At 39.2% G+C, this 24,769-nt stretch overlaps 2 protein-coding genes across 8 annotated transcripts in view; both read left to right on the top strand.

Annotated features, from left to right (window-relative positions):
* The window catches only part of LOC117528275 (septin-9-like), a 274,932-nt gene extending 261,452 nt beyond the window's left edge, over positions 1–13,480 (top strand). For all 7 annotated transcript variants that reach the window (XM_034190883.1, XM_034190887.1, XM_034190885.1 and 4 more), the window contains 5 exons: positions 5,024–5,141; positions 8,986–9,081; positions 9,164–9,260; positions 10,364–10,415; positions 11,758–13,480. In XM_034190883.1, the coding sequence (XP_034046774.1) occupies positions 5,024–5,141; positions 8,986–9,081; positions 9,164–9,260; positions 10,364–10,415; positions 11,758–11,899 (505 nt within the window). In that variant the 3' untranslated portion in view covers positions 11,900–13,480. The remainder of the gene's footprint in view (positions 1–5,023; positions 5,142–8,985; positions 9,082–9,163; positions 9,261–10,363; positions 10,416–11,757) is intronic.
* A 7,298-nt stretch (positions 13,481–20,778) lies between these two features.
* Positions 20,779–24,769, top strand: part of tnrc6c1 (trinucleotide repeat containing adaptor 6C1) — a 216,108-nt gene continuing 212,117 nt past the window's right edge. Inside the window, exon 1 of the mRNA XM_034189809.1 lies at positions 20,779–20,952. The gene's annotated coding sequence lies outside the window, so the exon portion shown is untranslated. The remainder of the gene's footprint in view (positions 20,953–24,769) is intronic.

The raw sequence follows: 24,769 nt of genomic DNA, 5'->3' as shown, positions 1-24,769 counted from the left end.
TCACCTGTTTATCCATTTATGTGTTGGGAGGGGCTTAAAGGGGAAAAGAAATGCCCACGGATTATTTATAGCATGAATAAACACAAAAAATGCATTCTTTTGATAGTTCAAGAAACACTAAAGACCATAAAACATCTACCGAAAACCTTGTTTTAGTTATGGTTTGAGAGGCTTTGACATCAACTGGCTGCCGCCATTTATTCAGGTCAGGTGGGTGACGTCACTGGTTGGGGGGGAAGATGAGCCTCATTCTGAGATTCCCTGTCAGAGGCACCAACAAAGAGGTTATATATGACTACTGGAGTCCGCACTCCCAATGCTGCCCACTAAACACGAACGTCCCTTCATGGACAACGACATGACTTCTCCTAACCAAGCAAAATATTGATGACGCTCTCGGATGTTAATGTATTTTCAGTGGGGATTTGCGACTGAACACACTCAGAAAAACACTCGCAAAATACATGTTAAAATGCCATTCTGGCGTGGATATCGAGCCAGTAAAATTAATTAACATTAAATCATGTCAGGAAAGTATTAGACTTACTCTGACACGCACACATTCCAAAATATTAGTGTTGAAAGTTACACGGATCTGCTCTGTTAAGCTGCGCTGCTGAGACGTTCTGCTGCTGCAGCTGTTTTCAGCATAGCGCAGCTCCAAAACCATTATGAACCATTTATATATATTATATTTTTACACAATTATCCTTTATTGACCGAGTTTCATTCATGAAGTCAGTGGTGTGTTTAAGTGTCGTCTGTGTCCTCGGACGACACAGGCATGGCCAGGAAACATAAACCTGTTTATCAACCAAATGTCACAGACAAAGTGAAAAGAAGAACCAAAACCACTTGCTTATGGAAGGAAATATTGTCTCCCTTGTTCCTCTGTTTGTGGTTTTGCCAACAAGCGCAGCTTTCCGGCATATTCCACCTGTTTCTTGACAAGACTAATAGAACATCAATGAGTGAGTTCAGTAAACAGCCCAAAATTAAAATGGCGACCACACCTCCTTGCGAGGACACGGCTCAGTGCGAGTGTGGACTCTGGTTCTTATATATAACCTCTTTGGGCACCAACAACATGGCTTCGGGATCAACAAGTGAAAACACGTTTGGAATCGCTTGCCTTCTGTTTGTGTTTGTGCAGCCATGTTGGAGTTCGACTGCACTAATCCCCAGTGATGTCAACCGGAAGTGCCCTCCACTGACTTCAGCCAGTGGCGATTTACATGTCAATTTAGCGGCAGATTTGATTCAAATAATTTTATCTACAATGCACTCAAACATTCTGCAAGTGTATGAATACCGCTTAATTTTTACCAAGGAATGCAGAAATTCTCAAAAAGCGTTTCTGTTTCCCTTTAAGCAGAGTAAGCACTAAGTAGTAAGTTTCAGACACTCTTCAGAAAATCTATGGATGACGTCACGGAGGGTTTGTCCGGTTTATGTATACAGTCTGTAAATTACATATAGATAGCTCAGTTTGCAGCTTTTATTTATTTTCACAGTCAGGCGTACGATTAGAGATATTTAGGCTCGTGTCCTCGGAAGTGAAAACAGCGACCCACCTTTGATTTTTCCACAGTAAACAGAAATGTAATCCATGTTGTGTCAGATGTCCTCCATAAAGTCTGTTCAGGCCTGGGAGCGTGCACTGGGGGTTTAATCAGAAACTTTTGTGGCTCTGCAGCATTCACAACACTGTAACTAATGCACACACAAATTTGCAGACAACCATTATTAATGTCATTGCTAATTGATTGGAAGTGGATTTGTCTTCTTTCTTTATGCTTATATTGCACAAACATGTCCACACACATTTCCACTCAGCACATTTTAACATGACCAGAACACCAGTCTACATTCACAAACACGCCCTGCAGCATGGGCTGCTCTCGCCAAACGCCACATCAGTAGCTTCTCTCGAGTTACTTGGATCCCACATCTGGCCTTGCCAGTGTCTCATTAGTTTTTCAATATGAAGCCCAAAATGAAAAAAAAAAAAAAAACCACTTATTTTTTCAATATTCATTTCCAAAACCAAAACACTTAAATGACCCATTTTTCAATTTATGCTAGTTTTAATCATTTTTTTTTTATTATTTATTTTTGCTCGAATCAGAAATGGAAAAAGACAAGCACTAGATAACAAGATAAGTGCAAAATAACAAGCACTCATATATCATTTTGCTTTTATTTTTATTTTGTTTTTGTTTTGTTTGGTAGGATCTGTGACTGTGTTGTTGAGGCTGCATTTATACCCCCCAGGCACACAAGCTACATCCATATATATATATATATATATATATATATATATATATATATATATATATATATATATATATATGGCTTACTAGTTAGGCTACAGAATTATGATATGCTATAATTTGCACATTGCAGTGGATGAAAAATATCACAATTGAAAGTCACAGTTAAAAAATGTTTAAGTGTGAATGTTTAATTGTCTACATATACAACCCCTGGCAAAAATTATGGAATCACCGGCCTTGGAGGATGTTCATTCAGTTGTTTAATTTTGTAGAAAAAAAGCAGATCGCAGACATGACACAAAACTAAAGTCATTTCAAATGGCAACTTTCTGGCTTTAAGAAAAAAAATTGTGGCAGTCAGTAACGGTTACTTTTTTAGACCAAGCAGAGGGGAAAAAATATGGACTCACTCAATTCTGAGGAAAAAATTATGGAATCACCCTGTAAATTTTCATCCCCAAAACTAACACCTGCATCAAATCAGATCTGCTCTTTAGGCTGCATCTAAAAACGAGTGATCACACCTTGGAGAGCTGTTGCACCAAGTGGACTGACATGAATCATGGCTCTAACATGAGAGATGTCAATTGAAACAAAGGAGAGGATTATCAAACTCTTAAAAGAGGGTAAATCATCACGCAATGTTGCAAAAGATGTTGGTTGTTCACAGTCAGCTGTGTCTAAACTCTGGACCAAATACAAACAACATGGGTAGGTTGTTAAAGGCAAACATACTGGTAGACCAAGGAAGACATCAAAGTGTCAAGACAGAAAACTTAAAGCAATATGTCTCAAAAATCGAAAATGCACAGCAAAACAAATGAGGAACGAATGGGAGGAAACTGGTGTCAACGTCTGTGACCGAACTGTAAGAAACCGCCTAAAGGAAATGGGATTTACATACAGAAAAGCTAAACGAAAGCCATCATTAACACCTAAACAGAAAAAAACAAGGTTACAATGGGCTGAGGAAAAGCAATCGTGGACTGTGGATGACTGGATGAAAGTCATATTCAGTGATGAATCTCAAATCTGCATTGGGCAAGGTGATGATGCTGGAACTTTTGTTTGGTGCCGTTCCAGTGAGATTTATAAAGATGACTGCCTGAAGAGAACATGTAAATTTCCACAGTCATTGATGATATGGGGCTGCATGTCAGGTAAAGGCACTGGGGAGATGGCTGTCATTACATCATCAACAAATGCACAAGCTTGCATTGATATTTTGGACACTTTTCTTATCCCATCAATTGAAAGGATGTTTGGGGATGATGAAGTCATTTTTCAAGATGATAATGCATCTTGTCATAGAGCGAAAACTGTGAAAACATTCCTTGCAAAAAGACACATAGGGTCAATGTCATGGCCTGCAAATAGTCCGGATCTTAATCCAATTGAAAATCTTTGGTGGAAGTTGAAGAAAATGGTCCATGACAAGGCTCCAACCTGCAAAGCTAATCTGGCAACAGCAATCAGAGAAAGTTGGAGCCAGACTGATGAAGAGTACTGTTTGTCACTCATTAAGTCAATGCCTCAGAGACTGCAAGCTGTTATAAAAGCCAGAGGTGGTGCAACAAAATACTAGTGATGTGTTGGAGCGTTCTTTTGTTTTTCATGATTCCATAATTTTTTCCTCAGAATTGAGTGATTCCATATTTTTTTCCCTCTGCTTGGTCTGCCACAATTTTTTTTTCCTGATTTCTTATAGTGTTTCTTAAAGCCAGAAAGTTGCCATTTGAAATGACTTTAGTTTTGTGTCATGTCTGTGATCTGCTTTTTTTCTACAAAATTAAACAACTGAATGAACATCCTCCGAGGCCGGTGATTCCATAAATTTTGCCAGGGGTTGTACATGGTGGAAAAACCTACTTTTGAATCTGTTTCAGTGTCTGTTTAAAAATGGGCATAGATGCTTTTAAAACATCTTATGAACAGAATAATGCCCACTGGGAGCTGACAACAATGAGCGTACAGACACGCCCCTTTATGTTCGTTGGCCTTGGGGGCTGTCATTGGGGAGCAGCAGATGTATAGACACGCCCTGTTATGTTAATTGGTCTGGGTCATCCCCGGAAAAACTTACACCTCCTGCTGGTACCCTCACTTCCGGGTCGGCATTTGTGTCCAATGAAAACACAAAATGGGATACGAGTGTTGCACACAAAGATGCACGTCCATGTTTCTCTCTTGTCATAGCCTGCATGGAGTCGAGCATGAAGCTGGTGTGAAACGTCTGCATTGAACGATCCTGCAGCATTTCATATGATCCATTGCTTGCAGATGTCACATGAAGCGGCCAACAGCTGTTCCACGTTTACCTTAAAAAGCCAAATGGGAGCAGAGCTAAGAGACAAAGAGAGGCTGTGTGTGGGTGTGCAAACGTTCATTTATTCACTCTTGTCTGTTTATTCTCATATGGCTACACAACAGTCGACAAAGTCCCTTCTCTGTAGAAGAAGTGGGCTGGATCAGAATCGGTTGCCATAACCACAGGCTTTTGTAATGGTGCAGAAAACACTCCACAAGTTCTTTCAACTGTTCATTGATTGATGCTGACAAATGCCATAAACCTGGCGACTCCAAGCTGCCCACAGTCGAAAAGTATTTTGAGGTCATGAATACAGCAGAATTGTTGGAAAACTCTGCCCTCTGGTGGCAGACTTTTATGGAGCACTTATTTTCTGTTTTAATATCTACTCTCCTGCACTCTCTCCCTTTTGCTTGATCGATCATTTTGTCACTTTCAGTCTGCGGCCTCTTGATGTAGAATTCATGAGACGTCTCAGTAAAGTGGTCAACATTGTTCCCGTCATCGCCAAAGCAGATACCCTCACCCTGGAAGAGAGAGACTTCTTCAAACAGAAGGTAATGCCATATGTGGATATATGTAGGTATTTCTTAATGAAGAATGTAGATTAAGTTCAAGACATAGTCCGTGATGTGGAAATGTTCATGTATCCGTCCCCTGGCTTGCCGAAAGAAAACTGTTGTAAAAGTAAAATGGTAAATGTACTGCATTTATAATGGGAGAAATGTTCTCAAAAACCTATCAATCAGTTGTCTTCGTGGTGACTTAAATATTGATCTGCTTAATCCAAACAGGCATAAAATAACAGATGAATTTATCAATACAATGTACAGCATGAGTTTATATCCAAAAATCACTAGGCCAAGTAGAATTACATCCCATTGTGCCACCTTAATCGATAATATATTCACCAGTGATATTGAAAACAATACAGTGAGTAGATTACTAATCATTGACATCAGTGACCACTTACCAGTTTTCATTGTTTATAATAGAAACCACTGGAGGAATCAGCCAGAGGAAAAACTAAAATACAGGCGAGAGCGAACAGAGAAAAGATGAATACACTGAAGTATGATTTATGGGTGCAAAACTGGGAAGAGGTATACAGTGAAGGTGATGTTGATAGAGCATACGGAGCTTTTTTTTTTAAATATTTACATCACTATATGAAAAAATTGTCCAATAAAACAATACGGTGGAAAACAAAAATTCAAAGATCAGCCATGGTTGACGAAAGGATTACAAAATGCATGTAAAAAGAAAAATACTCTATATAAAGAATTCATAAAACTAAGGACTAAGGAGGCAGAAAATAGATATAAGAAATATAAAAAAAACATAATATTATAAGGGTATGTAGGAAGGAATACTATAGTAAGATATTATATAATAAAATAATATCAAAGGAATATGGGATATATTAAATAGCATTATTAAAAATGGTACAAAACAGCAGAGCTATCCTCAATATTTCATTGATAACAATATCAGAAAGGAGAATATGGATGAGGTGGTTAATGGCTTTAATAATTTTTTTGTAAATGTTGGACCTAACTTGATTAATTGTTATCTGAGGACTGGAATGATAATCTTATAGAGAGGAATCCCTGTTCAGTGTTCCTCACAGCAGTGGAAGAAAAATAAATAATAGATCAATTTCAATTTATTAATTTATATAGCGCCAAATCACAAAGTCGCCCCAAGGCGCTTCACATGATTCACAACAACACAAATTAATCTAAATTCAAAATTAAAAGCAAGAAAAGCACAGTTAAAAGATAAAACACAGTAGAATAAAAATAAATTACAAAGCAAACACAAACAGATTAAAAAATTAATGATAAGACAGTCTAAAAAAGTGGGTCTTCAGTCTTGATTTAAAAATCTCCACCGTGTCAGACTGCCGAATAACAGCAGGTAGATCATTCCAAAGAGCCGGACCACGGTAGGAGAAGGCTCTATACCCCACAGAGTTTTTGTTCATCCTCGGAACACACAGAAGCCCTGCGCCCTGCGAACGCAAAGGCCTCGCAGGTACGTAGGGCTTAACCAAGTCCGCCAAGTAGGAAGGTGCCAGTCCATGAACAAATTTTTAAACCAACAATAAAACTTTAAAATCCAATCTGGCAGATATATATTTGTAATTTGTCATTTCAAACCGGTAAATTTCCCAATGAAATGAAAGTTGTACCGCTGTATAAGACTGGGGATAGACACCACTTCACAAATTATAGGCCTGTTTCTTTGCTTCCACAATTTTCCAAAATATTAGAAAAATTATTCAACAATAGATTAGATAAATTCATAAACAAACATAAATTACTTGACAGTCAGTATGGATTTAGAGCAAATAGTTCAACATCACTGGCATTAATAGAATCAGTTGAGATCACAAATGCCATAGATCATAAATTACATTCAGTTGGAATATTCATAGACCTTAAAAAAGCTTTCGACACAATCACTCATGATATATTAATCAATAAACTTGAACGGTATGGGATCAGGGGATTAGTGTTGCACTGGGTGAGAAGTTATTTAAGTAAAAAAAAAACAATTTGTGAAGTTGGGGTAATATACATCATCATGCTTGGACATTGCTTGTGGTGTATTATTTGCGGATGACAAGTATTTTTTGTTCTGGGGGGATTTGCAGAAACTACTAAGGAACATCACTACAGAAATGGGAAAGCTGAAAATGTGGTTTGACAGGAACAAATTATCATTAAACTTAAGTAAAACAAAATATGTTATTTGGCAATTGTAATAAAGACATACAAGTACAGGAGGTGGATATTGAAAGAGTATATGAAACTAAGTTTCTTGGGGTGATAATTGATGATAAAATAAACTGGAAGTCTCATATAAAACATATACAGAGCAAACTGTCAAGAAGCATTTCAGTTCTGAACAAAGTTAAATACATTCTGGACCACAACTCACTCCGCATTCTCTATTGCTCACTGATCTTACTATATTTACACTATTGTGCAGAGGTCTGGGGCAATAATTCTAAATGTACAACACAACCATTATTCATACTGCAGAAAAGAGCTATAAGAATAATTTATAATACTGGTTATAGAGACCACACAAATTCACTATTCTTAAAATCAAAATTTTAAAATTTACTGATCTGGTTCATTTTCAATCAGTACAAATCGTGTATAAAGCAATAAACAATTTACTTCCTGGAAATATTAAAAACATGTTCTTTAATAGAGTAGGGGATTATAATCTGAGGAGGGTGAGGGGGTTTAACTTAAAACATCAGTGGGCACGTACAACATTAAAAGGTTTTTGTATTTCTGTTTGTGGAGTGAGGATGTGGAACAGACAGAGGGTGGAGCTCAAGCAATGTCCAAGCATGAACCAGTTTAAGCAGCGGTATAGGTACATGGTTTTTTCTAGGTATAGGGAGGAAAAAGGGTGTTGAGGGTTAGGGTGTTTTGTTAATCATTGTTTAGTTGTGTGCACTTTGTTTTTCTATCTTGTAAATATGTAGTATAAAATCACACGCATTGCATATGTATGTAGGTATGTGTGTGTGTAGGTATGTGTATATATGTATATATGTATTTATCTACACTAGAGATGTTTATGATGACGAGACTTGAGTTTCTGTTGTGTTAAATGTGTTTGTAGCATGGCCCAAGCAGAGGGTCACCCCTTAGAGTCTGGTCTGCTTGAGGTTTCTTCCTCAATACATCGGAGGGAGTTTTTCCTTACCACTGTCGCCTGTGTGCATGCTCTGGGGGTTGGTAATGAGTATATATGTATGTTTGTATGTATATAAGGGGTGGACGTTTATACGCTTTGCTTCTGCTCACCCCCTTTTGGTCACACATGTCACTGTGTAATGGTCTTGTGTATCAGTTTTTTGTTACTGTTGAGTTTGTGTGCCAAATAAATTCAAATTCAATTCATTCATTCATAATGTAGCACTTTACAGTTATGACTCACATTCACCCATTCACACAGACGCACTCACACACAGATGTCAGGGTGCTGCCATGCAATACGCTCACTACACACCGGGATCCACTAGGGGATTAAGGACCTTGCCCAAGGGCCCTTAGCGATTTAACCGAGGAGCTTCTGGTCTGAAGCCCAATGCTTAACCACTTTATCAACTCCCCTACAGGTGATGGTTTACTCCTAGAGGTGATAAACCTCATTGTTTGTCCAATTACTTGTGGTCCCCGAAAATAGAGGGACTATGAAAAAGTTAAATTTCAACTCCATTGTGGTGATACAGAAAGGCAAAATTACAAAAAAATGTCACTGTTCTATTACTTATGGACCTGACTGGAACTAAAAAGAACGTTTAGGGGCATATTCCTGTTTATTGCAGCTAAATGTTTTCATCCTGTATTTCTATATGTGTTCACTGAGCAGATCAGGGAAGAGCTGCGAGCCAACGGGATCGACGTCTACCCACAGAAGGAATTCGATGAAGACTCGGAGGACAGAATGATCAATGAGAAGATCAGGGTGAGAGGAATCTCTTTACCCTAACAAGACTTCCATCCTTGTAATCCGATTCTGATTCCACTCTTTCTTGACCTTTGAGCAGGAGATGATCCCTTTTGCTGTGGTTGGCAGCGACCAGGAGTACCAGGTCAATGGCCGGAGGCTGTTGGGCAGGAAAACCAAGTGGGGGACCATTGAAGGTACAATGAACACTCATCCGTCCTCACCTCAGCCCCTTCCCTCCTTTCTCACCTGCAGCTAGGGATAGAAAACCAGGTCCAAGTTTCTCAATCCATCGGAATAGTATACCTCAGATATTTTATTCCGACACGTTGCAAAAAATGTTTGCGTCATGATGTCACCTCTGGCATCATAACCTGAAAATTTGCACCTAGCAGCAAGGGAAACAGCTGGATTGACTTTGAAAAACTGTGGAGGCCTCCACACAGAAAACTGAGCAGGCATCAATAAGGGAATTGATAAAGAATTGGACTAATATGCAGAATTGATCGTGGTATCGCCAGTGATAAACCAATAACCAATTCCCATCACAATCTGCAGCTCCTCTCCTTCCCGATAGTTGATTTCCTGAATCTGTACATGTAGTTCCAGTGTGAAAAGAACCTCAGCTTGATTTTGTAGTTTTAAAAATTTGTGAGTTCCAAACAGTTTGTTCACAGCTGCACTTCAATGTCTGTTGTTTGCTGTTTTATGATATATTTCTAACAGTCATCATTTTCATTAGGTTACACAAAGGATTTGTTAAGTTTTGGAATAATCAGATAAAAGTCCAACCTTGGCATAAGTTATTTTTGTTTTCCACATTGAAATGCAATGTTGTTTTGAAAATGATCCTCTTAAAGACTTTTGCAAACGTGGATTTGTGGTTAAAGGAACAAAATATAACCTTTGAATTTCTGGATTTTTTTTTTCTCATATCAGAAAAGAATCATGTCTCCAGTTTTTGAAGATGATGAGTAAATAGAATAAGAGATGGAACAAAAATAGTGAACGCACTGAACCAAATAGATAAACTGTTTGTGTTTGGTTTGTGCTCACACACATGGTTTGTCAGAATTTTTCATGATGCTGTAATTCTGTTTAGAATGTTTATGAGACGATTTGGTTGGTGACACAAAGCTGCAAGACACATCTGTGTCTGAAATCACTGACTCCACCTAGTGGACAATGGTGGGAACTCACGAGTGCCAAATCAAAATGAAGATTCTTGCCATTTATTTTTTTTTCTTATTTCGTCTCACATTCATTTCTTGCTTATAACTGATAACTTCTTTCTTTCCAGTTGAAAATATTGCCCACTGTGAGTTTGCCTATTTACGGGATCTTCTCATCAGGTCAGTCAATTTTTTTTATTTATTTTTTGTCTCCTTCAGTGAATGGAAGTGAAACTGAAGATACTAAGATGTTCTAGTTTTGTGATCAGTGCACCATTTTTGTTTCCACTGCCTACTTTTTTCAGCCCTTCAGCAAATAAATTACCTAATATTGCACTTTATTGCATGAATTGTGTACTGATTAACTGAGTACTAAAGGTATATAAAAGTTCACTTTTTCACAACCTTAGTCAAATGTATACATCATCATCAATCAGATGTCATTCATCGTTTCAGAAAAATCCTTTTTCCAACAAATTGCTGAACAGGAATTACATGAGTGTTAATTGGGCACCAACCCGTGGAGTTCTAAATGAACTTGAATCACATTTTTCCAAACCTTAAATTTGTTACCCTTGTGTTCTTACATTCTTGACTCTCTGGGGGCTATTTATCATACTCCACCCTCACCATGAATACACTTACCTGAGCTAACGTCTAACACTGATGTACAGGATGTACACAGCAGTGCATGACCTGATAAAGTTTGGGAACCACTACTCTAGGCCATCATATCTCCATTACATTTCTTCTCTCAACTACATATTTACACATTATCGCTTTTATGACTTTTCTCAGGCTGTTAACATTTTTAAAGAAGTTATTTTGGGCTCACGATCTTCTCACTCTGTCGCACTGTATTTCTTGGCTGCTTTAAAGTAGCTTGATGACTCCTGCATTTAGCACCGTGAGTAGGCATGCACATAACTGGTGCTCATACTTGCTAAAAAATAAATAAAATAAAGGAGAAAACACAGAGGGAGGCATTTTTCCTACAAACTCTCCATTTCCTCCTGAGAAGCACTTTCCTCTGTGTTTTTTTACTATGTATCTGTTTTTTTGCACACCTGAGCACCAATGATGCATACACCTGACTGTGTGTTTAAAGCTTATATCATAACTTCTCAGTTGCTGATAATTTACCTGACGTTTGAGGTGCTCTTCTTTTTTTTTTTGCGACAATCGACATCTCTCCATCATTCAACCATTCAACACTGTAGTTAGTGTGGCGGATTGCTTTTGTCCTGAGAGACACACACATTTTTCCACAATTTGGTGCAACCTGCTGTTACAGATGTATATAACAATGTAAAATCTAGAGCCTGAATATAAGACAACCCCATTTTTTTAGATGTATTTCCAAGAAAAAAATAAAACAACCTTATTCAGAACAATATGCTAATTTGTTGGTGTGTCCCTGTTGTGTGGTCATTTGTCTTTTTTTTTCTTCAAGCACATTGCACAGTTGGTAATTTTGTCCAGTTTTGGTTCTTACATGGTGTTTTCTGTGTGTATTTTTCAGGACCCACATGCAGAACATCAAGGACATCACCAGCAGCATCCACTATGAAATGTACCGTGTGAGGCGCCTCAACGAGAACAACACAGTAATGGCTCACGCCAATGGTATTTCCGAACGTCATCTTAGTGCCCACGAGATGTAGACCCCACCCACCCCTGCCGTTAAGGTCTGCCCCTGTACATTACGCTGTGACACTCTGATGGTCACCGACATGCTTCCCCACTCCTCCAGCCTCACGTGCCGAGCCTGCCAGAGAGACTGAATTTTAAGTGACTTTTAAGTGACTGGTCATGTCAGATTATCGCATCGTTAACAAACACTATCCTCTCACTGTTGGTGACAACGAGTGAACAGAAGTTAGATTCTTCTTGGCGTGCTGCAGGTTGTTTTTACCCTGTTTCTGGTCTTACAGTTGTGCCAAAGGTTTGGTATTTGCCAAAGAGCACTGACTGACACTCCAAATGTTCCCATCAGAACTATGATCTGACTTTTCTGCCTCTGAATCCCATTCATAAACTTGGGCCAATGCTGTGCACCATTTCAGTAATAGTGCTTTCTCTTCCTCCCCCATCTGTAACCTCGGTGTGTGCAACTAATGAGAATCATTAAGGTAATTTTGTTTTTTAAAACGATGGTTTCCAAACAGTTGTTCTGCTCCCCCATAAGGTGGTTGTGAGATGAGCAGGGGGGAAAAATTCTGTTTAGACGTTGATGGTATCCTAACTTTGTTGTCTTGTGGATTATTGTATAATTCCTTTTTTTTTTTTCTTTTTCAAAAGAAACAATGAAAAAAATTATCCCATTTACTCTATAAACTCATAATCTGCGATGACGAGCCACACTTGAACTTCAATTAATGGGTCAATAGCCACAAACACAGCAATCACTGATGCCAGCGTTTTATAAATAACAGCAAGTAATAAATGTTCAGAGGATCAGTTTTATCTGGCTGATACCTGATCTATGCAATTAATCCACTATCGGCACTGATCCCGATCCAGCTGGATCAATGCATCCCTGGGGAGAGCTGCCTTAATTGCTTGTGTGCTTGTTGCGTCATTTGTTTGTTAGCTCTGTTTATATGACACACGTCCATCAGTGTGTGTTGTCCAGCTCATCATCAGCGAGTGAAGAACCAATCAGTACGCCCAATTTACACAAAAACAGAGTTGTCAAAGTAACACTATGTTTGCGTTTAGCTTCCAGTCACAAGCAGGGCTTTGCTTTAACTGCTTATTTGTGGGGTTTTTCTTCTGTTTTTAACTTTCCAGTAATAAATGTCTGTTTATTACTAGAAATATCTTAGAGTGATTTAAGATGAGTATTTATGCACGTTACAAAATGTGTTTATTGCGGTCCAGTTATTCAGAATATCAACAAACAGACGTGTTTTCCCCGCTTTGGGGCCTTTCAGAGTGCCTTATTTATTGGCGATTGTTTGCAAGAATGTTGGTATAAACTGCAGAGCGTGCAGTTCTGTTAGTGCCAAGTAAACAATTTTAATAACTTACCCATTACAAAAAAGTAGCATCAGAAATATTTCTTCACCAAACCGTGTTTCCTTTAATAAAGATTATGGAACCATTTGCAATTTCTCTCGAGCTGCCGCTGTCTTGTATATTCCTCTGTGTTCTGATCCAGTTTTTTTTTGTACTTTTATTACTGATGATACCAAGTTTTTCCTTTGTCTTATTTTAAAGAAATAAAGGTGTAAAATTCTAAGCATTTATTTGATTTCTTTAAAAACCCTTTAAAAAATGGATCATTTAGACTGATGGGGTTCATATGTTGATTTCACATAATTATATTATTAACTGGTGCATCATTATCCTCTCAAAACGATAGGCTTAGTGTGCTTTGTTTAACTGCGGAAGGTTCCTGGTTCAAACCCCACCCCTGCCACATTTCTCCATGTATTGTGGAGTTGCGTCAGGAAGGGCATCCAGTGTAAAACCTGTGCCAAGTCAACATGCAGACCCACCTTGGATTTGCTGTGGTGAGGGGAGGTGATGGTCTAGTGGTTAAGGTGTTGGGCTTGAGTCCAGAAGAAAATCACTCAGGGCCCTTGCGCAAGGCCTTTAATCCTCTATTGCTCCCGGTGTGTAGTGAGCGCCTTGTATGGCAGCACCCTGACATCGGGGTGAATGTGACGCATAATTGTAAAGCGCTTTGAGCGTCTGATGCAGATGGAAAAGCGCTATATAAATGCAGTCCATTTACCATTTACCCTGAGTAGAAACAAGGGAGCAGCCGAAGGAACTTACTATTAGCCTCTGAAAACGATGTGGCTGTGTTCTCGCTCTGTGCACGTCTTATTAGCTCTAATGTTTGAGTGTTTCTTCTCAGAGAGAGACCAGAGCTCCAGACGAGGCCTCAGATCACAGTGAGGAGGTGCGGGTTTTGTCATCCTAAAGGTACCCGAACACAGCTCGCAGGTGTTACTTTAAAATCCACACAGGTTCTGGTTCTTCAAGGAGTTCCATTTGATATCTTTGGAACCATCACACAGGTGGAGTCAGTAAATGCTGTTGACGGTTTCTGCGCCAGGTGCTGCTGCCTTCTGGTTCACTACAGGAGCGAGCTTTGATTTCCTGTCTCTTGATTTTTATGGTTCCATATTAGGCCCAACGGGGATATTTAGAATAGCTAAGATATAACTGTGGTTTAAAAGTCACCTTTCTATTTGGCCACATGATCTGTGACTTTGAAAGGTTAAATTTAAAGTTAAATCTTTTTCACGCAAACTGTTTGAAGCCCGTATGGATTAAACATGTCAGACGGGTTGTGTATAAAGGAGGTTTCCCATTTCCAATTTCTGATGCCGGCTTTTGGTGCAAAAAAATACCGGATACCCAATCGCAGCCTGACAGTGGTGGTAAAAATGAAGTAGAAAATTGTGAGCAATTGAGAAATTTTTGAAAAAGTTTTTTAGAAATTGTGATGTCTAGATACATTGTGACCCCAAACGTTGAATAACCAGATGGAATTTGTGCAGAGCGAAGCTAATATTTTGCAAGAGTAGGTGACAGTGGACATCCTGGTACAACATGCAGTAAACCTGACCTACAGTTCAGACATTTCCCTCTGAGACATCCTGGTACAACATGCAGTAAACCTGACCTACAGTTCAGACATTTCCCTCTGATTCTCCTCTGCAACAGAATACAATTTTAGAAATGCAAACTGATACATTTTAGTTTCGTGGGAAAGTATTAGAATAACGCAAGAGTAGTGTTCTGTGCATGCGCACAAATACTCGTGTCAGGGGGATTTGTTCGTTCTCTGTATACTATAGTGGGGCAGCAGAGCAAAACAATTGTTCATTTTGTGATAAAAGCATAGAATTTGGCACACATGTTCTAAATTAACTAATTTTTATTTTTAGATACGGAGCCATCCTGGAGCTGACCTCTAATGAGCTACAGGGGTCAATAAAGAATTACACAGGGGTCAAAATTTATAAAAGCTCCAATCACGTTGAAAACTATCCCACACCACATCAAAAGTTAAAGCTGATCCAATTTTGGTAACTCTAATTATTGGTTGAGCTAATAGGATTAATGAATGGAATAGTTTTGACTGTGTTGAATGCTTGGTCAACGTCCACTGGATTCTATGACATATGTTACTCCATAACATGATAACTAAGTATGACAGATGGTGCAAACTATTCCATTTATTAATCCTATTAGCTTATCCAATAATTTGTATCACGTTTTACCAAAATTGAAGGAACTTTAACTTTTGACCCCTGTACAAGCTGAAACTGACCTGAAACTCACTGTCACCATTTTTGCTGTTTTTACCCCATAACTACAGAACATTCAGTCATAGACAGTCCAAATTATACCTTTTTGGAATCGTTATGATCAGACAAATAATGTGATATATGTGGTTTCAACATGATTGGAGCTTTTTAAAATTTTGACTCCTCTGTAATTCTTTATTGACTCCTGTAGCTCATTAGCAGCTCCAGGATGGCTCCATATCTAAAAATACATTAGTTATATATTACAGTGTCACTGAATCACACATAAGTATTTTTACATGAATCTGTCAAATGTGGAAATCGGTGTCTGATGTTGTTTGCGTGATTTGGACTTTCAGAACAATTGCCAGATTGTCAGCGGCTGCACGCTGAGCTGGCATTTTACAGCCTCAGGACAGTGAAGTAGCTGACTTTTTAGCACACATTTTCAGCAACAATTAAGTTAATTTTTCGGAAAATCCTTGCAATATGAACAGGCAACTTAAATCCGAGAGCTGGGCAGAAAATTTGCCGCGAACCGCAACTAGAACACTGCGGAAGAGAGCTCTCTCAAACAACCCGACTTCAAAAACCTCCCCTCCTCACGCTCTGCAGTAAACAAGCAGAGAGCAAACAGTAGCAGTTGAGAGGATTCATAGTGGCTCTTCTCTGGTATTGGAAAATGTTGCGGGTTGGATCGGTATTTTCCGATACGTGAATTGATCGGCTCAGCCCATCCCTACCATCAATTAGCTCGTTCAAATAATCATCCATCAGCAAAACAAACTCCGGAATTTTTGGCTAAACATCGTCGCCACTAGTGTGTGCATTGGCGGGGTTTGCCGCATGCAATGGTACAAAACGTATGGAACCAAATTTGTGCACTAAATGCAATGCAACACAAATGGCACAAATAATCCATGTCATGTGACACACAAAGCACCAATCAAATGACAAGGATCTACTCAGCTGTTATATAATGACATCTGTCTCACTGGCAGCATTGTGGGAAAAGAAAACTATTTGATTGAACGTTAATAATTGGTGATCGCTTGCGCCGACTTCTCTCAGAAAACTGCGGCTGATGTTGTGGCTGCAGAATTAATGTTTCAAAAGACTTTCCCAGCCTTTAAAATTGGCGTCTGTTCTAGAATCAGAGGTGGAATCGATGCATGCGTCACTTGTGTCTCGGCTCGTCTTGTGTGTTTCAGTCTCAGAGTTTCTGTTTGTATGATTTCCTCTCTTAGCCATACCATGAGCTTTGAAATGGCAACTTTCTGCAGCGCTTGTCAAAATGGCGCCTGCGCCTCCTGTCTGCCACAGTACTCAGATGGCACACGCCCTGGCCTGACCTAATAACCCTCCGTTGCCCTCAGATCATATGATGAGCCGCCCACGTTTTCTCAGTTCTCCGTCCCTGACTCCCCAGGGAGAAAACTGCAGAGGAGCAGCTGCACTTCCGCGGTGAGCTCCCGCTATATCTGCCACCCAGCAGTTTTTGTCATCCTGTTGGCAGCCACCCAGCGCTGCGCCGCCTCCCTTTAATGGCATCCATTAATGAGCTGGAATCTCTCTGGGTACTAATGAAGTCAGGCGACTGAGAAGCAGCCGTTCATTATCGGAGTGTTTGGTTTGTGCAGATTTCACTGACGACGCTGCTCAAAAGGTTAAAGTTTGAGTCATCACCTTTTGTCATTAAACGTTTTTAATTCCAGTTTTTGTTTCTGTGTGGCTTGAAAATTTCTTTGAAAGCACACAGCGGCTAAATGGTAAATAAATAAAAAATATTTTGAAGCATCACTTCCTAATAATAAACAGTTTATTTGTGATCATCTTATTGCCATGGAGACGTCTCATCTGGAACAAGAAATTTCCTTTTCTGAAGTTGAAAAAATTGCTAAAACCACTCAGCTTTTATTTCTACTGAGTTTTTAACTGGCTGCCTGAGGAGAGAAACCCCAGAAACATGATTTAAATTTTTTATGTGCAATTCAACAAAAAAGAAAAGTCCCTTTTTTTTTTTTTGCTTTTTTTTTTTGCTTTCACTATCACCTTCAGGTGACTCATTAGCAGATATCTTCACCTCAGGCACAAAACACAAATCTAAAAAAAAAAATCATAACTTCAGCATGTCCTTGATGTTTCCCATTTATCAGACTTCACCCCCCAAGTTCAGTGGTTTCTATTCCAGACCACAACCAGTGGTTTCACCAAATTTAGTAAAAATCTGTGGTTTGTAATCATTCTGTCGGAGATTAAAAAGTAAACTAGTGGGTAGGGGTTAATTTTTAAAATGCCTGTAACTTGTACAAAAACCAGCTAGGCTACAGCAGTAGTTTCTGTTTGCACACCGCACGTCTGTCTGAAATCTGAGCTAAAGACATCTGCAAAAATGAGACACTCACTGGCCACTTTATTAGGTACACCTGTTTAACTGCTTGTTAACAAACAGCTCATCAGCTAATCACATGGCAGCAACTCAGTGCATTTAGGTATCTAAATGTGGTGAAGATGACTTACTGAAGTTCAAATCTGAGCATCAGAATGGAGAAGAAAGGGGGATTTCAGTGACTTTGGGAGTGGTATGTTTGTTGGTGTCAGATGGGCTGGACTGAGTATTTCAGAAACTGCTGATCTACTGGGATTTTCATACACAACCATCTTTAGGGTTTACAAAGAGTGGTCCGAAAAAGATATATCCAGTGAGCGGCACATGTGTGGATGAAAATGCCTTGTTGATGGCAAAGGTTAGAGGAGAATGGGCAGACTGGTTGAATGGGCACCTGTGTGGTGCTATCATGTCAATATAGACCAACATCTCTGAGGAATGTTTCCAACACCTGGTTGAATCTATGCCATGAAGAATTAAGGCAGTTCTGATGGCAAAAAGGTGGTCCAACCCAGTATAAGCAATGTGTACCTAATGAAGTTGCCGATGAGTATGTTAATAATTTTTTGGGCAACTACATCACGTGCCCAAAAAAATGTAGTAGTGGCAAGCTTGTGAAGTCACATTCTGGAAGGTCATAATTTAAATCCTTATCCATAGCTTGGAATACCTTAGAGCAGGGGTGGGCAACTTGTTCCAGAAAGGGCCAAGAGCGTGCAGGTTTTCTTTGCAGCCACTGATTCCACCAGGTGATTTCACTAATTAACTGATTCTATCTGCTCAAAGTGATATTAATAAGTGAAATCACCTGGTGGAGTCAGTGGCTGCAAAGAAAACCTGCACCCTCTTGGCCCTTTCTGGAACAAGCTGTCCACCCCTGCCTTAGCGGGACTGGGGTGTGACCGTGATATACTGGGATATTGTGCCATGTGTCTCACTTTACCCATGACACAACTTCAGACATGTTTGGAAAATTCATTTCTTCCGGAGCATACTTTGGTAAACCCTTGCAGTTCTATGGAGACTATAACATTGTCGTACATGCCGTGACATCACCAGGTGGTCTTTCAGATGCACCAAGGTTTTGGTAAAGATGCTATGGCTAGGTTACATTTGTCTTGGCACACATCATAAAACCGTGTGCTAGATCTCATTTGTGGGCACCCTAATCTTCACATGTTGGGCTTTTGTGGTTATCGGTTGTGATATTCCAGGATGTATAGCTGTAAGAGTGAGAATAGGACTTCAGTTTCTCATGTATCTTCTCTAAAAATCACATTTTTATATTTGGACTTGAAATAGTAATGTTTCTATTTCATTTTCTAAAAATACCTTTTAAGGTTCCTTGCATAAAACCCTGAAGACATGCATCATCTCATAATCACCATGCCAACTGTTTGAATACTTTGAATGCTAATGTGAGCTCAGGTTGTAGCGAAGATGGACACAGGGGTCCAGTGGTCAAGGTTGAGCAGTCATCGAGATTGACATTATTGTCACCTCTGTAAGCATCACCACTGGACAACATCTGACTTACCTGTGAATAAATGTGTGACTGACAGGTTTCGGTAAGAGTAGAGATGCAGACGCATCTCCACACGACAAAAATTCCAGGATTTTGTCCCTACGAATAAAAAATATATAGAATGTTGTCAGTTTAAACTAAAAATACTTCATCATTGTAAATGAACAGAAACATTATAATTTTATCATTTTAAATTAAACAAAATCAAAACAAAAATCTAGAATTGTAAAATTCTAAGATGATCATTTTAAAGAATTCTAAGAAGTTCTATAATTTTATTATTTTAAATAATCAATTTTATAATAAAAATAACATCGTTATAGATATCTGAGGGGGAGAAAACCTCTCGCAGTGTTAGTTAATAAAGAAAACATTTTGAAGCAGGCGTAGGTCTGCTTAATTTTTAAAATATGCTGTGTACATTTTTATGGCGACTCCGCTGCCTCCGTCATCATCCGAGCTAACTATGCCGACCACAGTCCCACAGACAAAAACCGATGAGTCCTCCAGGCATTATGAGATTGGTTTTGCTACATTGGTGCATGTTGATTGGTCAGACTGGTGTTGGATGCACCTATCGAAGCCGAGCGAGCCCGCTGGTTCCCCGGACGCGTTGGTAACATGAATGTGGTGTCAGTGCGTTAAGATGGAAGTTGTGAGACTGTCATCAATCTGATGCTGAGCTAAAACCACTTCGCCTTTCCCCGCACTGCGCCCTCAAATCATTTTAAACGGGGCGTTAATATCAACAGCTCTCTGTTGTCCTCACCTGCATTCAGCCAGCATACCGATAATTAACGCCCCTTACTAAGACGAGGGAGGAACTATTCAGTGCACGTTATTTTAGTGCCCTTTGGTTTTGTAATTAGCCGAACTGAGTGTAAAGCCTCTGGAGGTATGTGTCATTGGATTTCTGCTCACGTGCTGGTTTTTGTGGCTCGTGCCCGCCTGTCTGTCTTGCACAAGCATGTGTGGTTGTTTTCCACCGTTCTTTCCTTCGTCTGCTTTCTTTCTGCTCCTTTGTTGGCAGACTCTTCATCTTCTCCTCCTCCTCCTCCACCCATCCCTTCCTCCTTCCTTATTTCTTCCTTCGATGGCAGTTTTCGCCTCTGATCTTGGCTCTACGCCAAGTGCCCAGACATAACGAGGGGAGGGGCTGCCTGTCGTATGTAAATTATCCCTCTCTATGCAAATCAAGCCGGCTGTTAATTAAAAGTCAGCTGCAGATTCAATTAGCTGAGTGGAGAAAGAGAGAGAGAAAACGAGGAAACAGGTTTGTTTAGGTAAATGTGTTTGGCATTTATTTGAGTGGGTCAGGTTTCAAAAAATAAAAACTACTAAAGGAATCTTCGGGGATGAACCTGATAAAAAGGTGTGAGGATAAACTCTTTAGGCTGTGAGCCGCGTCACTCAGTGGACACGAGGTGCGAGACGTGAACACTCCTGCCGACACTGCGTTTGTCGTAGCCGCTGCCAGAAACAATCCAGACCGGGACGAGTGTCGCCGCTAGCCTCTGCTTGTGGCTAATTAATGTGAGTAATTAAACGAATCAGCAAATTGTGCCGCTAGTACTTCAATGAATGCATGAGAACGCATATGTGCACGCTCGTAATGTCATGTGTGTAATATTTGCCTGTCCTGAAATGGCGTTCTTTTAGTTGGTGTGTCTTCTACTGGTGTTGGGTTTAATTAGGTCGGATTATTACCTGCTGGTGTTGCCTGGGTTCAAAAAACATGGATGACTCTGGTCGTCACAAACAGCACGATGAATTCTGATGATTTTCGTGGCGTGTAATTGTGAAAATCTGAAACTCTGTTTACTTCACACAAAGCATGAGAAAATATGTTTTAATTTTCCAGCAATAAATTGCTCCCCTGATGCAGGAATATTTAACCCTGACTGTAAACAAACAAAGGGAGGACAGCGGACATTAGAGTAAGTAAGCTAGGCCAACTCACTCCATGAGAAAAAATAAACTACTGATATGACGGTACACATCTATATAAATAATAATTCTATTTCACCATATTCCAACTTTGTCCACGTTATTCAGCCATTTCCAAATGTCAAAGTGCTTGTACAGGCGTGATGAATTAAAAAAAAATGAGCAAAACCCTCGGCAGGGTGTGCATGTGTCAGGGCAGAGGGGTGTCTCTTGTCTGTGTGTGGGAAGGGGGGGTTGCTTAGATACATATGAACATTATTAGATTAGATAGAACTTTACTGATCCCTTGGGAAGACTCCTTCAGGGAAAATGAGGATCCAGCAGCATTGTATAGCAGCACACAGGGTAAGAAGCACACAAAGTATCAAACGTGAAAGTAAAAAAGAAAAACAGTTTGCAAATATAAATGCATAATAAAAATACCAGACATACTGATCAGTACTGGTTTACTGGCTACTACTGTTCCTCTCCTTCCCATCCTCTGTCTTCCTGTTACTCCTCCTCCCCCCAAATGAGGAGTTGTACAGTCTGATGGCCTGATGGACAAAGGAGTTTTTCAGTCTGTTGGTCCTGCACTTGGGAAGGAGCAGTCTGTGGCTGAAGAAGCTCCTTTGGTTGCTGATGACGCTGATACCTAGTACGATACATGTTTTGCATCATCATTGTCCAAAGTAGCTGTGGCTCATTCTGAACTTGCGTTTTGTGAACACTTGTTCAGCTGCTGAATCGAAACAGGATTCACCAAAATTGTTTGACTGCAAGTGTTGCTAACGGGATGTGACGCTGTGCTCCCCTCATATATTAATTCTGTTTTTCCCTGAGTGTGGCGGAACAAGCACAGCCATAATGGAATCAGTATGTGAGTGAATGGATCTGCAAGAATTCCGTCAGTTACTCCATAAAAACTACTGCATGCTTACTTTTGTAATTCCAGATTCTGATAAAGGTGAGGACCAGTCAACCTGCAATTGTGGGCCATGCTGGCATTTTTTAACACAACAGTTGTAATTCTTTTATATATGTTTAAATTATGAATGTTGGCCAGTGGACACAGCTAACCAAAAAGTCAGCTTTGATAACCACTAACCTGATAACTGAAAAGTTGTATTTTATGACGCTAAACCGATAAACTGCTAAAAAAAATTTTATCTTTATTGCAGATAACCGATAACTTTTAGTAATGATTCGGACGTGGCCACATCAGATTACACTGTCGGCTTCTGATAAACCAGTTTCACTTTCACTTTTCGCTGCTGGGTAAATTCATGGATCACAAACACAAGAATGCACGAAAAATGAATGAATAAAAAATAAAACACTGTCATCATCTTTCAAAAGCAGTACAAAAGTCACTGTTTATCTCGGTATTATATACACCATCATTTACGAACTAAAAAGCTGCTGCTTTTTTCACACGCGTTGACCCCTGCAGCTTCAACAACCGAAATATGTCCATTAATGCATTGATTGGTAGAGTAAAAGACAAGTAGTAAATATAAATTCTTACCTGTTAGTTTCAGTGGGATTCATCTGAATAAATAATCCACATAAAGTGTCCTTTAAAAAAAAAAATTTTTTCAAAACAGTGTCTAAACGTAAAGAAAAGTTCCTCTGTACACAGCTGTGCTGTGAGAGCTCCTCTCCCCCAACAAATCTTGGCGATTAAATTACAGCCACAAAGAAACAAAATGATGTTAAAATTAGACCGTTTTGTTTTTGTGTCGAGTGGACTCACTGACTGTAATGTCCAGAGTGAACCTGAACTACACTACCCACAATTCTCCCTGCGTCGACCGGCCAATCACATTTTACGCTTGATGATGTCATCAGCAAGCGACAGACTGCCAGTGTGCTACAAAAACAACAGATCAACTAAAATGTTTGATTTTAGGGTTTACAAACATTTTTGACCATTAAACTTTGCTCACTTTACCAGCAAAAAAAAAAAAAAAATGTTATCAGACTGAAAGTTATCAGAACTAAATTTATCAGAAGATAATTTGCCCAATGATGGTTTTAAAACTTATCTGAAAAGCTAATCCGCTAGCAAAAACATTAGCTTTGATAATTATCTGTTATCGGATTAGCTGAACTGTGCCCACCACTGATGCTGGCATAACACAACTGGAATTGTTCAAGTTTGCATGCGATTTAGGAAACTTTGTTACGTCCTCCAAGGACGTAATAAAATCATCTGTGTTTATTTATTTATGTATTTATTTATTTGTCTTTTAGTAGGATTATGTCAAAACTACTGCACAGATTTTGACAAAATTTTCAGAACAGATAGATATTAGGCCATGGAAGAACCCATTAAATTTTATAGACGATCCGGATTCTGGATCAAGATTTCACTTTATATATATGCTTTGAAGGATTACATCAAAACTACTTACGTCAAAACTACTTCACGGATTCTCACCAAATTTGCACCACAGATCGATATTAGGGCATGGAAGACTCTACTGATTTTTGGTGGTGATCCGGATTCTGGATCAATATTTCACTTAATATATGCTTTGAAGGATTACATAAAAAAAATTACTTGACGGATTCTCACGAAATGTGCACCACAGATCGATATTAGGGCATGGAAAACTCTCCTGATTTTTGGAGGCGATCCGGATTCTGGATCAAGATTTCACTTAATATATGCTTTGAAGGATTACATAAAAACTACTTACATCAAAACAACTTCACGGATCTCACCACGTTTGCACCACAGATAGATCTTAGGGCATGGAAAACTCCACTGAATTTTGGCGGTGATCCGGATCCAGATTGGTACACGTCAGAAATCTCAGATTGCTCTTCTTGCTAATTGTAATGTTTATTTTCCCACCTGTGTATATGTATCAATCTGGACTGCTAAAAAGAAAGAAAATCTGCACACTGGTAGAGTTCCCAAAATCTTTAATTGACCAAAAAAGCAACATTTTGACCTGAGGGCTTCTTCAGGCAACTGTTAAAGATTATGTGAGCTCTACTGGTGTGCGGATTTTCTTTCTTTCTTTTTTTTTTTTTTTGTCTACTATTCTTGATTATTCTGCACCTGGCCTAATCAGGATTGGATGTGCGCACAACAACTATTTTTACTCAGTCGTGACTGCTGCCTGTAAATTAGGCTCTTTTTTTGTTTAATTTGTCCAACTTTAATTAATTGGAAAATATCAGTTGAAACTGATATTGGTGTGCAGTGGTAATTCCCAAAGTGTGCTCCATTGCCCCCTGGTGGGCTAGAAAGGTACTGCATGATAACTCAAAAAATGTTTTAAAAGTGTTTGGCTTTCTATTATGAATAAAAAAGTGTAAAATTACCTCAAATATTAATCAGTAATAATACTAACTCTATTCCCATTAAATCTCAGCAGGCAAGCAGAGTAGGTCCTGATTAGTAATTTGC

The sequence above is a fragment of the Thalassophryne amazonica genome, chromosome 16, assembly GCF_902500255.1.
Source record: "Thalassophryne amazonica chromosome 16, fThaAma1.1, whole genome shotgun sequence".
In the NCBI taxonomy this organism is placed as follows: domain Eukaryota; kingdom Metazoa; phylum Chordata; class Actinopteri; order Batrachoidiformes; family Batrachoididae; genus Thalassophryne; species Thalassophryne amazonica.
Note: the sequence above shows the minus strand (reverse complement) of the source record. Positions and strands in the feature narration are given on the sequence as shown.